General features: G+C 36.5%; 2 protein-coding genes across 2 annotated transcripts; one reads left to right on the top strand and one right to left on the bottom strand.

Moving 5' to 3' along the window:
- Positions 1-1,262: 1,262 nt before the first annotated feature.
- Positions 1,263-12,193, bottom strand: parp10 (poly(ADP-ribose) polymerase family member 10). The gene is made up of 11 exons (XM_057354356.1): positions 12,090-12,193; positions 11,225-11,400; positions 10,884-11,129; positions 9,201-9,431; positions 8,037-9,115; positions 6,913-7,122; positions 6,696-6,819; positions 5,182-6,123; positions 4,691-4,824; positions 4,317-4,491; positions 1,263-1,918 (listed from the first exon to the last, which is right to left on the bottom strand). The coding sequence occupies exons 2-11, from the start codon at positions 11,397-11,399 to the stop codon at positions 1,620-1,622; spliced, it is 3,615 nt and encodes a 1,204-aa protein (XP_057210339.1). The 5' UTR covers position 11,400; positions 12,090-12,193; the 3' UTR covers positions 1,263-1,619.
- A 604-nt stretch (positions 12,194-12,797) lies between these two features.
- On the top strand, positions 12,798-13,860 carry polr2k (RNA polymerase II, I and III subunit K). The gene is made up of 4 exons (XM_057354358.1): positions 12,798-12,903; positions 13,235-13,301; positions 13,421-13,513; positions 13,711-13,860. Exons 2-4 carry the CDS (start codon positions 13,238-13,240, stop codon positions 13,731-13,733), a joined length of 180 nt encoding a protein of 59 aa, XP_057210341.1. The 5' UTR covers positions 12,798-12,903; positions 13,235-13,237; the 3' UTR covers positions 13,734-13,860.
- Positions 13,861-15,383: the final 1,523 nt, after the last annotated feature.

The raw sequence follows: 15,383 nt of genomic DNA, 5'->3' as shown, positions 1-15,383 counted from the left end.
ACACATTGCATTACATCTAAAACAAACGATAATATTTGTTTTAGCCGTGTCATATGACCCCTTTAATTATCTGTGTCAGAAGTCAGGCAAGGACCTAGGGCGGTTCATCAGCAACTGCTCTGGTTTTCCCCAGATGTGAAGCCAGCTGAGGCAGGACCCAAGTATGACATGCAAAAGAAAAAGAAACTACAGTATGTGCAGCAGAAAAAAATAATTACTGTATGTGCAAAACAAAATAGGATCTATGTGCAACAGATAAAAGAACTATTTGCAAAAGAAAAAGCTATTAATTTAAACATTAATTATGAAAATAATTATAGGGATTATATTTAAGTTGATTCATGAGGGGTTAGCTTTTATCTCCAAAATGCTTTACGAAGTGCTAGTATAGACTATAGTCTATAAAGCACATCTACAGTACTTGGGTAAGGTATATCAATGAAAAGCACACTTTTATTATAATCGTTTACTCACCCTTGTTTTGTTATAAATATGACTTTCTTCCAAACAGAAAAGGTGTACAGTGAATGTCCAGGTCCCCTTTTCTTAAGATAAAAAATGAATGTACTTTTTGAGGTACCACCCCGGGATGCTTTTAAAACAGTATTGGAGTTCACATTTTTTTCTGGGCTTTTTTATTATTTGGTTCAAGTCATTTTTTTAATATTTTCTAAATATAATTAATGAAAACATAATTAATGAAAGATGCAGGCCTTATTTTTCTATACATAACCAATTTCAAACATACAGACATATGCCTGTGGAGAAAAATGTCTTTAAAATAAGTGACCCCAAACTTCTGACTGGTAGTGTATGAGAAAAGAATCAGGCAAATCAAATGACTTCATTATGTTTGCATGTGTGTGTAGGATTCGTATCAGGTTGTCAAAGGTTAAAGCATTTCAACACGTACCAATAATAATTGAGTTTGTCTGTGTGCCAGTTATACGCTGATGCATTTTGTCCCTATTATTGATGGAGTGATTGGCCAAGTGAGACAGTATTAGATAGAGATATATATCAATATTTTATCCATGTAATAGCCCCCAAACGCTATGCAAATTTCATAATACAGTGGGGATTTCTGCATATATGGTTTAAAAATATGAAAATATGTCCCGAACTTGAGATTCTGCAGTGAACCCTGGCCATTTCCGCCAATGTTAATTATTGAGTAATTAAAATAAAACAATGCTGACAATGTAATTAGTAATTAATTATTTTTTTGAAGTAACATACACAACACTGTTTGTATCAGCATTCATATTCAAACATGTTACAATGAATTCATAATGGAATACAGTTTGTGATACATAATGTGTGCTTTATTTGATAAGTAAGAGCAGCAATGCAAAACAAAAGATTGCGAAATTAATTAATTCCAGCATAAACCTACTACAAAGACATCCAAAATCTAATAAGACAATCCATTAATCTGACAGAGCAGCAAACAGTCATTTTTTATGATAATACAATGACCGGAAGAATTATCTAAATATTCTGAAAAATACATAAACATTTACAGCCCATAACTGGAATTTAGATTAAATGTGTTTTAAAGAAAAAATGTCAGCAAGAAAAAGCATGCATATTGATTAAAGACGCAACACATTCTCATATTATCTGTAAATCTTCTTGCATGTAATAAGGTACCCCGGATAGGCCTGTGTGTCATTGAAGATGACAAACAAAGTAGGAGATCTCACTTTATCTGTCACACTGTGGTATCTGATGAGTTCAGATGTATTCTCCTTCAGTGGAGCAGTTTTCATCTCGTGTTTGCCCTCTGTGAAGTCTCCGGTGAGCACTTTGGCCATAAAAATAAACTTGTGCCCATCTGCATTGGGTGGGGAGTAGGTGTCCAGTACAGACAAACCAGAGTTCACTGCAAAGTACACACCCTGACCATACACAGTCGCTGTGAATGAAAATGGTTTCCAGTTATTCAAAATTCTGTTATAAACTGACCACCCATGTACAAACCCGATTCCAAAAAAGTTGGGACACTGTACAAATTGTGAATAAAAAAGGAATGCAATAATTTACGAATCTAATAAACTTATATTTTATTCACAATAGAATATAGATAACATATCAAATGTTGAAAGTCAGACATTTTGAAATGTCATGCCAAATATTGGCTCATTTTGGATTTCATGAGAGCTACACATTCCAAAAAAGTTGGGACAGGTAGCAATAAGAGGCCGGAAAAGTTAAATGTACATATAAGGAACAGCTGGAGGACCAATTTGCAACTTATTAGGTCAATTGGCAACATGATTGAGTATAAAAAGAGCCTCTCAGAGTGGCAGTGTCTCTCAGAAGTCAAGATGGGCAGAGGATCACCAATTCCCCCAATGCTGCGGCGAAAAATAGTGGAGCAATATCAGAAAGGAGTTTCTCAGAGAAAAATTGCAAAGAGTTTGAAGTTATCATCATCTACAGTGCATAATATCATCCAAAGATTCAGAGAATCTGGAACAATCTCTGTGCGTAAGGGTCAAGGCCGGAAAACCATACTGGATGCCCGTGATCTTCGGGCCCTTAGACAGCACTGCATCACATACAGGAATGCTACTGTAATGGAAATCACAACATGGGCTCAGGAATACTTCCAGAAAACATTGTCGGTGAACACAATCCACCGTGCCATTCGCCATTGCCGGCTAAAACTCTATAGGTCAAAAAAGAAGCCATATCTAAACATGATCCAGAAGCACAGGCGTTTTCTCTGGGCCAAGGCTCATTTAAAATGGACTGTGGCAAAGTGGAAAACTGTTCTGTGGTCAGACAAATCAAAATTTGAAGTTCTTTTTGGAAAACTGGGACGCCATGTCATCCGGACTAAAGAGGACAAGGACAACCCAAGTTGTTATCAGCGCTCAGTTCAGAAGCCTGCATCTCTGATGGTATGGGGTTGCATGAGTGCGTGTGGCATGGGCATCTTACACATCTGGAAAGGCACCATCAATGCAGAAAGGTATATCCAAGTTCTAGAACAATATGCTCCCATCCAGACGTCGTCTCTTTCAGGGAAGACCTTGCATTTTCCAACATGACAATGCCAGACCACATACTGCATCAATTACAACATCATGGCTGCGTAGAAGAAGGATCCGGGTACTGAAATGGCCAGCCTGCAGTCCAGATCTTTCACCCATAGAAAACATTTGGCGCATCATAAAGAGGAAGATGCGACAAAGAAGACCTAAGACAGTTGAGCAACTAGAAGCCTGTATTAGACAAGAATGGGACAACATTCCTATTCCTAAACTTGAGCAACTTGTCTCCTCAGTCCCCAGACATTTGCAGACTGTTATAAAAAAGAAGAGGGGATGCCACACAGTGGTAAACATGGCCTTGTCCCAACTTTTTTGAGATGTGTTGATGCCATGAAATTTAAAATCAACTTATTTTTCCCTTAAAATGATACATTCTCTCAGTTTAAACATTTGATATGTCATCTATGTTGTATTCTGAATAAAATATTGAAATTTGAAACTTCCACATCATTGCATTCTGTTTTTATTCACAATTTGTACAGTGTCCCAACTTTTTTGGAATCGGGTTTGTACAATTATTACAATTAAATGTTAATAAATATGTATGAACAATTCCAGATATAAAACAAAAATATACAAAGATGCTGTTTAAATTGTTGTATTGAGGAACAGTACTCAAATACCCATGCGTTATTAGTTTTGACTGGTTGTTATCGAGGAACGACATAACCTGTCATAGCCAATCTGAATCAGGTATTCCAGAGTGCCGACGAGTAATAACATTTAATAAAGGGATGGTTCACCCAAAAAATGAAAATTCTTTTAATACGCTGTGTTCAATCTAATATCATTGCAATAATGTATGACTTTCTCTGCAAAACTTAAAAGAAGAAATTTCGAAGAACATGGGTAACCAAACAACATCTGCCCCCACTGACTTCCATTGTATGGACACAAAGCCACCGAGACATTTCTCAAAATATCAGAAGGTCATATACAGGTTTTAAACCACATGAAGGTGAATAAATGATGACAGAAATTAAATTTTGAGTGAACCATTCCATTAATGCCAAATTAACTAACGTAAATGTATTAGCATAAACTAACACTAATAATTAAGAATAAATATTAAAAAATAATCAATTCTGTAAAAAACTTTGTCAATTTCAATAGAGGATCACATAAAGACAGATCCATAAGGAACAAATATTTCAAAAAGTAGATTTTGATTTAGCTTTGACTTGAAAATGTTTGTAATCACAAGCTCATAATAACATTAGACAGTTCAGATAATTTCATTGAAAAGCACAGTACCGTTTTTTCCACAGAAGCTCCTGTTGAAGCCGTGAATAAAGATCTCTTTCACACTGGTTTCACTGGTGCCGTGGTAGAGGGTCCGTTCCACCTCAGAGTCGGAGGAGCTGGACAGCATACTGGCTTTTTTCAGCCTGTACTGGTCATACAGAAGTTTGTTCATGAGCTTCTCAACCTAAAAAAATAACAACCCCTCTCAGTAAGACCAGTCAATAACAAACAGGCAATCCCAGTTTACACAATTCAATGTAAACTTTTTAAAATTTAAAAAGTGAGTTCAGTAAGTTCACAGGCTTTGCAAAACAAAACCAAAGACAAAACCTCTTCAGCCACACACTGACAGAAATCAAGGTGCACAAGCGTTTGTGTCGTACCTTAATGATTTTGATCTTGTTGTGGTAGTCCTGAATGGTATCATAAAACTCTTTGACCACATTCTGAAATTCATCAGAGTCTTCATTCAATTTAGATGCTTCAGGCATGTTGGACAGCAGACTGTAATCTTCATCTAATAAAACAAACATTTATGCCATTTCAATATAACTACATCATAAAATCAATTGTCTACACTGATTCTCTCTGTTTTGGTCCCGGGGAGTGCTGGAGCTACATACAATACAGATACAGATACTGTCCAGTGGTGGTGTACTGACAAAAAATTATGCTGAAATTATACTTTACACACTGACATACGTGGGTCGTAGGTCAAATGAGGTCAAACTGACAGCTTAACATGCTGACACTGACGCAGTTACACATGAACAAAGTCAATGCTTGCCATCACACTCTAGAATACTTTCAATTTACTATACTGCCATATATATACTACAGCCACACCCAATAAGTACTTTGGCTTAATTCTTACCTGCGCCATCTGTGTACAAGTCCTCAGTGCTTATAATTTTCCGTTTAACAGGCGCAGACTTCCCAGATGCCAAACTATGCTCCTCCATCCTTTCAAAGTCAATTGTGTATGGCTGATTGTCAAACAGAATGTCAATCGTCTTCTGTTTCATCTTCCAAGCGTTCTCAATGAACACTGTGGCATCTGGTGGATACGGAATCATCGTGGATGACCCCTCCTCGTGCCACACCCACTGTAGGGTCTTTACGATTTCTGCGTCGCTCATGTTGTTCACTGGTCTTTTCAGGAAGTTCTTCAGGTCATACACGGCCTCAGAGACGTAGTCTTTAAAGCCAGAGACGATAGCAGTAGTACCCTGTATGCTGATCTCCACGGCACACTTTCTTTTAATAAGCTCTATGCATCTCTTCTGGAGGGAGGAAAGCTTCCGGAGGTTCTTGTCTTCCACCTTCTCCTTGCTCTGCCGAAGACCCACCTTCTTCCCTAACGCGATGTCCACCCTAACAAGATCATGGGTGTAGCTCGCGTAGACGAAGATCTCAGCTTTGTTGGCAGATCTGATGTCATCCTCCAATGACATTTCGACAGCGTTCTCAAGCTGCGAGTTCTCCTCAGATGGAATGGAATCGCTCCTGGAAAGGTCCAGAGCCATCTGAAGGTCATCTGTGTCCGTTTTCTGATTGATCTCCATAGACAGCTGAATGGCCAATGAGAGCGTTGCGTCTTCTTCGAGACTGCATGCCATCAAGGGTGTAGAGAAACTCTGAAGGGTCTGCAGTGCACGAGGTAGGTCAGCTTCATCTTCCTGCATTGCGGAGGCGTCTTGGCCCAGATCGGAATACAGATCTTCCTCTTCCATGTCTGTGGCTCCTAAACCGGAAGGTTGGGGGGAGAGATCTCTGCCAACAACTGACAAGATCTTCTTAGCTTCTTCAATACGAGCTGAGTGACAGAAAATATTCATAGTCATTAGAACTCATCCGTTCAATGGTTTTGTGTAAAAAAAAACCTTGAGTGTTCCTTTTGGGACAAAGTGTTCCTCACAAAATTCATAAACTCATTGACCAGGGGCCTCATGTGTACACTCAAAAGGTTCTTCGATGCCATAGAATGCCATAGTTCTTCGATGCCATTTATCTTTCTGATTCACAAAAGGTTCTTGGGATTATAAAAAAGTAAGAAAGAGATGGTTCTTCAAAGAACCTTTGGCCGAATGGTTCTTTGTGAAACCAAAAAATGGTTCTTCTATGGCATCGCTGTGAAGAACCTTTTAAGCACCTTTATTTTTAAGAGTGTAAGTGTGTGTAGTGTACAGTACAGTCATTTTGAATCGAGTTCAATTCAGCTATAAGCAGCTCTACAATTGAAGACAGTACAAAAACATATGAATGAGATCATATGACTTACAAATTTGCCAACAATTCACTAAAATGTAACAAACTGCCATGACGATTGTCCTCGTGTTGCCGCTAAAAACCTCAACTTAAGAACAGAACTTTTTCTTGCATTATCACCTGATGTGTGGACATCGGCAGAGACATTTGGAGCTCTAACATTAAAGTTCTGAACAGAAGCTACAGAAGAACTTCTCTTAAAGTTCTGACACGTTGTCATTTTCCATGCCTGCTCGAATATGTCCTGTGGAAAGCACAACCATATTCAACAATTACTGAGTATTTGAGATATATCCAGATGATGGATCAACACTGTAGCAAAGGTTTGATACATTACATTGTCTTCTAGAGGTTTCCAGTGCACTTTCTCTATATTAATGTAGACCTGGAACTTGGCTGTCATCTCTGCCAGTATGCTGGCACCCTCCTCCAGTAGGAAACGGGAAATGCCAGGCTGGTTCACCACAATGCTCCTTGTGCACGTCGAGCCGATAATACCCGTCAACACTTCCTCCGCCATCTGACATGCACTCAGATCTCCCTGGACCTGCCAGTCAAAATGAGAGATTACAAAACTAGGTATGGATTTGTAAGAGATGGTTGAATCAAATTAATAATAGTGATTATTTAGGTAATATAGAAAAATGATATATAATATAGAAAAAAAGAATTTCTTCTTTAGTATGTTTGTTTTGTCTTCCAGTACAAACATATAAGATACATTTACTTCACACCGTGTCTACACCGGACGCGACAGGCCGTGCCGAATCCAGTGTTGACAAAATGTAAAATTATAATGGGTTCTAATGCGTTTCTAATGTCTTTTTCTGTGATGCGTCGTACCGGTCGCATCCAGTGTAGACACGGTGTAAAACGCAATTTAAAAAAAAGTAAGAAGTTTATGCTTAAACATTCAATACATTTATTGAATTAAGTTAAAGCTTAAGTTAAAAGTTTATTATTACCCCACTAACAGATATTTTTGCTTCTTGTCGGCATAAACTCACTTAACTTTACCTTTATAATTTTACTTTAATGTTAATAAAAATATTACAAAAAATCTTTTTTTTCCATGAAGTTCATTAGATCTTTGAACATTATGCTATAAAAATTTTCGATATTTGTACTGCGAAAACAAGACAAACACACTAAGTAAGAAATTATTATTATTATGCAGTGTAGTAGGACTTATCATATCAATAGTTTATGATGTTAGAGAAGAAATCTGTCATATTTCAAACCAATCCAAAAAAAATGTTAGGCCTTTTTAAGATTTTTTTTACTTGTGGGATTAGTTTCATTTTTATTTTGAAATACGAGCCTTATTTTTGTAAGAGTAATCCCTATCTGTATTTTATTTTTTTGTTCGTTTCTAAGATAAATATTTCCGAAATATATTTCCAGATGCCAAACCTTTGTAAATTCTACAAAATAAATGTCGAATGAGACCAAACCACTTACACTCAATCCATCTCCAGTCTCCAGTGGTAATATCATAACCTGTCCCATGTCTGCCAGTAGATCTTGATAATGGAGCTGCAGAAACGTTAGCATTCCTGGTTCCATCGCCAGAATGCATTCCTTCTGGATTGGTGTGCTGAGAAAGTGAACAATCTTCTCTAGCTTCTCCTTTTCCATCCCTTTCAGGGTGACCGCAGTAATGACTTCGCCAGTGTCAGACACTCTGGCACAGCAGAAGTCCAGAGAGCCCAGGAAGTCTGAACATTCCTGTGTGAAGAGCACGCTCTCGTATTCTCTGGCCAGGGGAACAGTAAACTCAGATATGTGGGACTCTATCAGATCTCGAACCTGGTCAACTGCGCTTTGAGATGACGATGTTACAGTCACCGTACAGTCTGACACTCTGTAAATTGATGCTAAAGCTTTCAAAGACAAATGAAGCTTGTTTTTAATATCCTGTCTTCCAAGAAAATCGGCTTTGAGTTTGTCGTATGTCAGGTGGGACTGTGTGACACCGCTCAGGAACTCCAGCACTTTGTTTTTGAGTCTTTCGACCTCAATGTCGTCAGGGCCTTTGATTTGGACGCCATCTTGACTAAGACGGATGTCAAAATTGGGGTGAGCTTTTGTAAGGTTCTCAGGGAGATTACTCAAACCAATGAGCTGATGTATGGCTTTGTCAGGCACAGCTATAAAACTAACACATTCCTTTTGCCTAGGTAGGTCAAGATCCATGGAATCAATGTCCATGGGCTCAACATCTGTTGATCGTGCAGCAACACTCGCAGGCTCAGCACTTCTACTAAATGAATTTACCACTAAATTTATGATGTTGTTTGTGGGACCAGCGCTCTTTTCTAAATTGGTAACCACTGTTGGGTTGGAAACTGTAGGACTTTGGTTTAAGACGGGGCTGATTCCAGTCTTATCCTGGTCCGTCACATCCAGTGATGTTCCTTGGCCATTTTGAACTCTCACAGGTGTCTGATCAGTCACCACTTGCAGAAAGTCAAAATACGGCTTAACTACTAAATCTGAACCCTCCAGGTTATGTGATTTCTGAAGAACATTGTCCACCGCTGTGAAGGAAAAAGATCAATTAAGATTCACGACTACAAAAACGAAACTTCAAAGAAACACCTGGTAAAAGACATGTTGTCTTACATTTAACATCCTTGAAGGACACTTTAGCGCATCCTTCAGCCAGCCTGCTAATTCCTAGGACTTCTTCACTTCCACCACGGCTACTTCCAAAGTAGAGCTCCAGCATGTCTTCTGTGGTGTTGGGAGACAGATTGGTCACCAAAATGGAGTCTGTTGATTCCACCTGCTCCAAGTAGATCTTTGCTCCGTCCAGACTCTTCTTAGAAACTTTTTCTTTAATCATCTGGAAATCTGCAGAATCACATTTGTGACAATACATTTATTTGCACAACATTTATTTGTATCGCTTCCAGATTTTGTCTAAAAGTGAACAGACAAATATTTCCGATACGGTGGCCCCAAAAAGTATTCGGACTCAAAAGCCGCAGGTATAAACAAATAATACTTAAAGGAGTAGTTCACTTTAAATTAAGCTCCATTGACTTTCCATGGTAGGAATAAAAATTACTATGTAAAGTCAATGGGGGCAAATTTTAATGCAAACTACTCCTTTAACCCTAACTTTTTTCTAAAGGAATAGTTCTCCCAAATATGAAAACTAGTCATGAGACATACGAGAACCAATAACATCAATGGAGAGGCTCAGAGATGATGTATTTTTGTAAGCTAACCCAGAAATAAGTGCCGTGCTGGTTCCCTCGACCAAAAGCCTATGCATTTTTCCCATAGACTTTTGGAAGATCGCAAAAAATAAGCTCTGTGATTAACAAAGGTTTATGATGTTTACACGTTTTGTCTATCAAGGTAATCTTTACAAATTAACACAACACAAGACACAATAAGGCTTTAAAAAATCACAAGCTGGTTATAATTGGTGTGTTTTATGTCGGGCGATTTACCAAAAACCCATTCAAAAAACCCATAGACTTTGGAGCAATGGAACCGGTAGTCCTAAAATGCTAACTCGCTTCTGGGTTTTGCTTACAAAAATACATCATGTCTGCGGCACCCTATGTTCAAACTTACCATGCTGATCTGTATGTTGCCATACACAACATATTGATCACTTAATAAGCTAAAAATATTCATATTTGTCCGTTATAAACATCTGTTTGCTTTAAAAGACATTTATTAACCCATTGGAGTTATTTGGATTACTTTAAAAATGGATGTATGTGCTTTTTGTAGCTTCACCATGTCGTTTCTTTGTTCTGTATTTAGAAAAATGTAAGCCAATTAGATTTTTGAGGCACCATTGACTACCATAGTAGAAAAAAATTAAATGTTAGTCAAAGGTGCCCCAGAACTGTTTGTTTTCCTAAATTCTTCAAAATATCTCATTTTGTGTTCAACAGAACAAAAAATTATACAATATTTTTTTCTACTAACAATTTATACAGGTTTGGAACAACTTTGGACAGAATTTTCAATTTTGGGTGAACTATCCCTTTCATATAGTTATTCATTTGTGTTAACTGAAGAAAGAAAAGTCTTATTCATCTGGGATGGCATGAGGGAGAGTAAATTATGAGAGAATCTGGAAAAACTATTCCTTTAATCGAAGAAGTATACAGATTTTAAAACAATTATGCTTCTGCTTATATTGCACTTAAGGAAATGCCACTTGTTTTGACATTATATAGATACGTAGTATAAATGAGTATAAACATATATATTATATTTTAAAATGTGTCTAAATTCTGTGGTTACTGTATGTATTGCTGATGTACTTTAACTACAAACCTTTTGTCAAAGGTTTGTGTAGATGTATTAGAACCTGGTCTTTGCTTGGAGACAGATACAGAGAGAAGTCTGTTCCACCTTCCATCTCAGTGATGTTTTCCGTGTAAAGTTCTAAAAAATCCAGACCAGTGTTTGGATTAAGCCCTTTTAGCAACAGCTTTCCTGGGTCTTTCGGTGGTTTCCTCCTCACTGTAAATCTGGAGTCATGGAGAGCATGGGACCCTTTGGAAAGAACCCCGGCTGCAGCTAGAATGGGAGAGACTGGTACTTGAAGAGACTCGCTCACATATGACTGTTATTGTGTAACTTCATAAAAATCGTACTGAGGATATTGGTCTTACCCTCTTCATCTTTAAATACCACCAACACTTTGTTTCCACATCTGTCCAGAGACTCCACATCTCCTCCTCCAGAGCGGCGCTTGTTTTCAAGGTAGAGCCAGAGTAAGTCCTGGTCAAAATCATCAGGAATCCCAAGAATTTCCAAACTTCGCTCATCAAGGCTGTTCTCAGCCATCCTGGCAAAACATAAAACACAAAAAGGATGAAGCTAACCGTTATGCGAGTAATGCTGTCAAAAGGACCCGTAATTCTATTTCTTATTTGGTTTTGAACCTTTTTGTGTGTTACTATCAAAAGAAATGAATGATATCACAACCCTTTTTAGATCAACAGTTCAATTGGGTTGTTGCCATTTGAAACTGGCTGTTGAGAGTACAGTAAAATGTCCCGATGCCTTACAGGAAATGTGCTTGTAACAATGTCACAAAAATATTAATGGTCCTAAAAAATACTCTTTTGATTTTACTGTAAAATGTGACATCATTTAATCACATGTGAACAATGTCTTTTTTGTCCTATACTGTCCGATACATTGTGCTTGTATCTTAATCATTTTACAGGGTGTATTGTTTGCAAAACAGTACTTGTGATTCACTGGAATGAGGCAATTTTTTGTTCATTTAGTTTTTACAGCTGATATCATAAAATAAGAATAAATATAAAAGCTTAACAATAAATCGTAAAATGCATACACAGAGACCTTAGAACAGTAAACAAAGTGTTAAGAAACAGAAACTGAAAGACTGACGCTGGATTATAACTCACAGTGTCGATTACAATGCGAAGTGTGCAAATACAAAATTTGATCATTTTTATTTCCAAATAACACAATATTGACAGAGAAGTTTTGCAGTCTGACTCTGACCTGAAACGTTCAGTAAATCTTCAGTCTGATCATGACATATTGTGAAGTGCAGCTGGGGCTGCGGTCCTGTAAATTACTTCCTGGTTTGTGACAAAAAAACAGCACTGACACATAAAGTGTCAGCGCGAAAGATTATTTTTGGGTTCCAATTTTAAAATAAACATGAATTGTTCAACAAAATTAGCAAAGTGTGTAATTATGAAATAATTAAAAATGTTTACAAATTATTCATGACCTTATCATAAGGATAATATTACCTAATTTAAAAAAGTTAATAACAAATAATTAGTGTACGTACATACGATTACCGATAAACAAACACTGTCGAAAGATTTTACAAAAGCTTTTTCTCCGCTATTTAAATTATTCATTGCGAAAATAAAGTAAAAGTCCCTAAACTACCTGATGACTGTTGTGGCTAGAAGGGATACAGCTACCTCCACTGGGCATGCGCACTTCAATACCACATCATTTTTGTCACGCTGAAAACAGTTAATTATTTTTTTATTGTAAGGTTGTGTTTAGGCTTGAGGTAGGCGTTAGCTAATCTAATTTATTGTAATTTTATGGCGAGATTTTGCATCACTTCCGGCCGTAGCTGTATCTAGCCAGAGCCTGGCTTCTAGCCGCAACCCCTGATGACTCCGGTAGACGTATAATAAGCTCCTCCCACCAACCTAGTTTAGGCGTTTCACTTCTGTCAATCATCGGCTTTATCCAATGGTAATGTGTGTTATTAGGATGTCCTGGTGTAGTAATGCGCATGCGCAAAATCTCCTGCGTTTACGAACAAGGCGCAAACGTGTGAGGCAATGTAAGGGTCGATTTTTGATACCTAACGTTACGTTTTGTAAAATGTATAGTTTCATATGTGTATACAGATCTAGTGTGTATATTTACGCTTAATCTCTTTTGTATATTGGGTTCTGTGTATAGCTATGTGTCTTTGCCACGAACAATCACCTTTAGTAACGTTATACGAAATGCTAATGTATGATTTATTTTTTAGTAATAAGCTTTTGGTACACAACTGCACAACATTGATACATTTCGTTCATGTGTATGTATAAAACAGATGCTTATAGATTTAATAATCTAATCTACACCATAGTTCTACTGAGTTGAGTGTTTCTCTGTGTTTTTAGGCAATGGATTCTTCTCAAAAAGACATTCAGCCTCCCAAACAGCAGCCTATGATCTACATTTGTGGCGGTACTTCAATATTATATCAAGAGCAATATGCATAGTAACCTATACAAATAGGATTGTCATTCTCAGTGTGATACAGTATTGGTGTGTGATGTATTGTGAAACTTACTCCTGTATTTCAGAGTGCCATACAGAAAATGAGATAAAGGCGAGAGACCCCATCAGATGCAGAGAATGCGGATACAGAATCATGTACAAGAAAAGAACCAAGAGATGTATCCTTTCTGAAATGAGTAATGCTTGCAATGGATAAAAAATGTTTAGTTTTTTATTTTTAAAAAGCTTGTAACATGATTAGCATGTTATAGTACTAATTCAGTATAGGAATATTATTGCTATATTAATCGTTCTTTTCCTATTCTGTTTTTTGTTGTTGTTGATCTTCTGTTTTACCCTTAACTACTGATTTCAGTGGTCGTGTTTGATGCCAGATGAGCTCCCAGTGAATGTTATTTTTGTTAGAATTGGCTTTTTTAAGTGTTAAGTGTAAATACATGTATACAATTGAATTCAGTACAGAAGAGTTCAATACAATTTGCTATAAAATACTTCTGTAAATGTGTTACTTCATTTTTTTTTACCACTTAAAGTGCCTTACAAGAGGAAGTCTTTGGTTATGCTTGCTGATTAAAAAGTTTGTTTTTATTGTGACTTATTTCGGTGAAAAACAATGTCCAGTTGATCGAGACCAAGGTGGTATCAGGCTTCTTGTGGTATATTAAGTTAGTCATATTGTCTCATTTGTAAGTCACAATATTTTCTATCTATTTTGATGAATAGAAAAATATTTAAGCTTGATTATGTATTATTTGTTTGTTCATCCTTAAAGGTGAAATTTAGTTCACGGACCAAAAAGTGCCAAGCATCAGCTGCCCTTATTTTTTACACAAAATTAGTTTCTTTAAGGACATATATATTTGTGTCATTTACCAGATTTAAAGTGCCTTATAAGAACGCTGTATAAAACACAAATAAACAAACAAACCCAACAATGTCATCATAAAAATCAAATGAGAATAGTATATAACCAAAGAAGCAAAACAAAAAATACAATCAAGCAGCTTTACTTCATCAAAAACAAAGTACAATTACAAAGGATATTTGGCAAATTAAATGAAAATGTTTTAAATAGCACAAAGACACAATATATACACATATTCAATAGCACAACCTAAAAGTTGTATGTTGCCTAATGTCCACAAACTTATCACATGGACATTTAAAAATTTGGTTCATCAAACTTGTGGTATTAAGCTTTGTATAATTTATAAATAACAATAAAATGCATTAATTAACAAAAGCACTCGTAAAATTAAACGTACAAATGATTCCAAAATTCTGAGGCCATTAGTGAAAATGCTTTTATTTAACATTTTTCTAATGTAATACAAAATGTTATCTGCCTAAGCACTGAAGGTGGCATGGACTAATAAATTTCGTTAAAATCATGCAATCCATTCTTTCAGCAGAATCTGACAATGTTCCGAAAAAGCATCTGTGTGCTGTTGTGAATCTGATCTTGTCTATTGAACAGAATACACATCTACAATGACACTGATAAATATAAATAAACAAGTGTTAAGCAAGGCACATATCAGAGAAAAACAAATGCAAAGAAACCAATAAAAAAATAACTATTCTAACGGAGAAATTGAAAACAAATCTGGAAATCTGATATTTTGTCCTAAAGAGATCAGATCGTGACTATTGCACATGCTTATCTGAAGAGTGATCTTTCTACTGGGGTTCTTTTGTATTGAATGTAAATTGGCGAAAAGCCTGGCTTTTGCCAAGTAAATTGTGTATATCTAACAAGGTTAAGGAGGTACATTTCAAGTTACTTCATAAAATATATCCTGTCAATTTGTCTATTTCCACATATTCTGGCATTGATGAAAACTGAATTGATGAAAACACATTTATTTTATGATTGTGATTTAACCAGACAATTCTTGAGTGACTTAAGCACATATGTGTTCAGCCCTATAATACTATAAATTCATTCTTAAATATATTATTTTTTATTATGATGCCCCAAAATTAGTTCTCTTGAAAATGTGTTTTATATGCCAAATTCTTTATTCA

The sequence above is a fragment of the Triplophysa rosa genome, linkage group LG16 (assembly GCF_024868665.1).
Source record: "Triplophysa rosa linkage group LG16, Trosa_1v2, whole genome shotgun sequence".
Classification (NCBI taxonomy): Eukaryota; Metazoa; Chordata; class Actinopteri; order Cypriniformes; family Nemacheilidae; genus Triplophysa; species Triplophysa rosa.
Note: the sequence above shows the minus strand (reverse complement) of the source record. Positions and strands in the feature narration are given on the sequence as shown.

Excerpts from the sequence above, each read along its gene's own strand:
- parp10 (XM_057354356.1), bottom strand. The coding sequence starts at position 11,399 with ATGGCTGAGAACAGCCTTGATGAGCGAAGTTTGGAAATTCTTGGGATT. Across the intron at positions 9,432-10,883 it reads ACACAAACCTTTGACAAAAG|ATTTCCAGATGATTAAAGAA; the intron begins GTTTGTAGTTAA and ends GTGATTCTGCAG. Across the intron at positions 6,124-6,695 it reads TGCCGATGTCCACACATCAG|CTCGTATTGAAGAAGCTAAG; the intron begins GTGATAATGCAA and ends TCTGTCACTCAG.
- polr2k (XM_057354358.1), top strand. The coding sequence starts at position 13,238 with ATGGATTCTTCTCAAAAAGACATTCAGCCTCCCAAACAGCAGCCTATG. Across the intron at positions 13,302-13,420 it reads TATGATCTACATTTGTGGCG|AGTGCCATACAGAAAATGAG; the intron begins GTACTTCAATAT and ends CCTGTATTTCAG. Across the intron at positions 13,514-13,710 it reads CAAGAAAAGAACCAAGAGAT|TGGTCGTGTTTGATGCCAGA; the intron begins GTATCCTTTCTG and ends TACTGATTTCAG.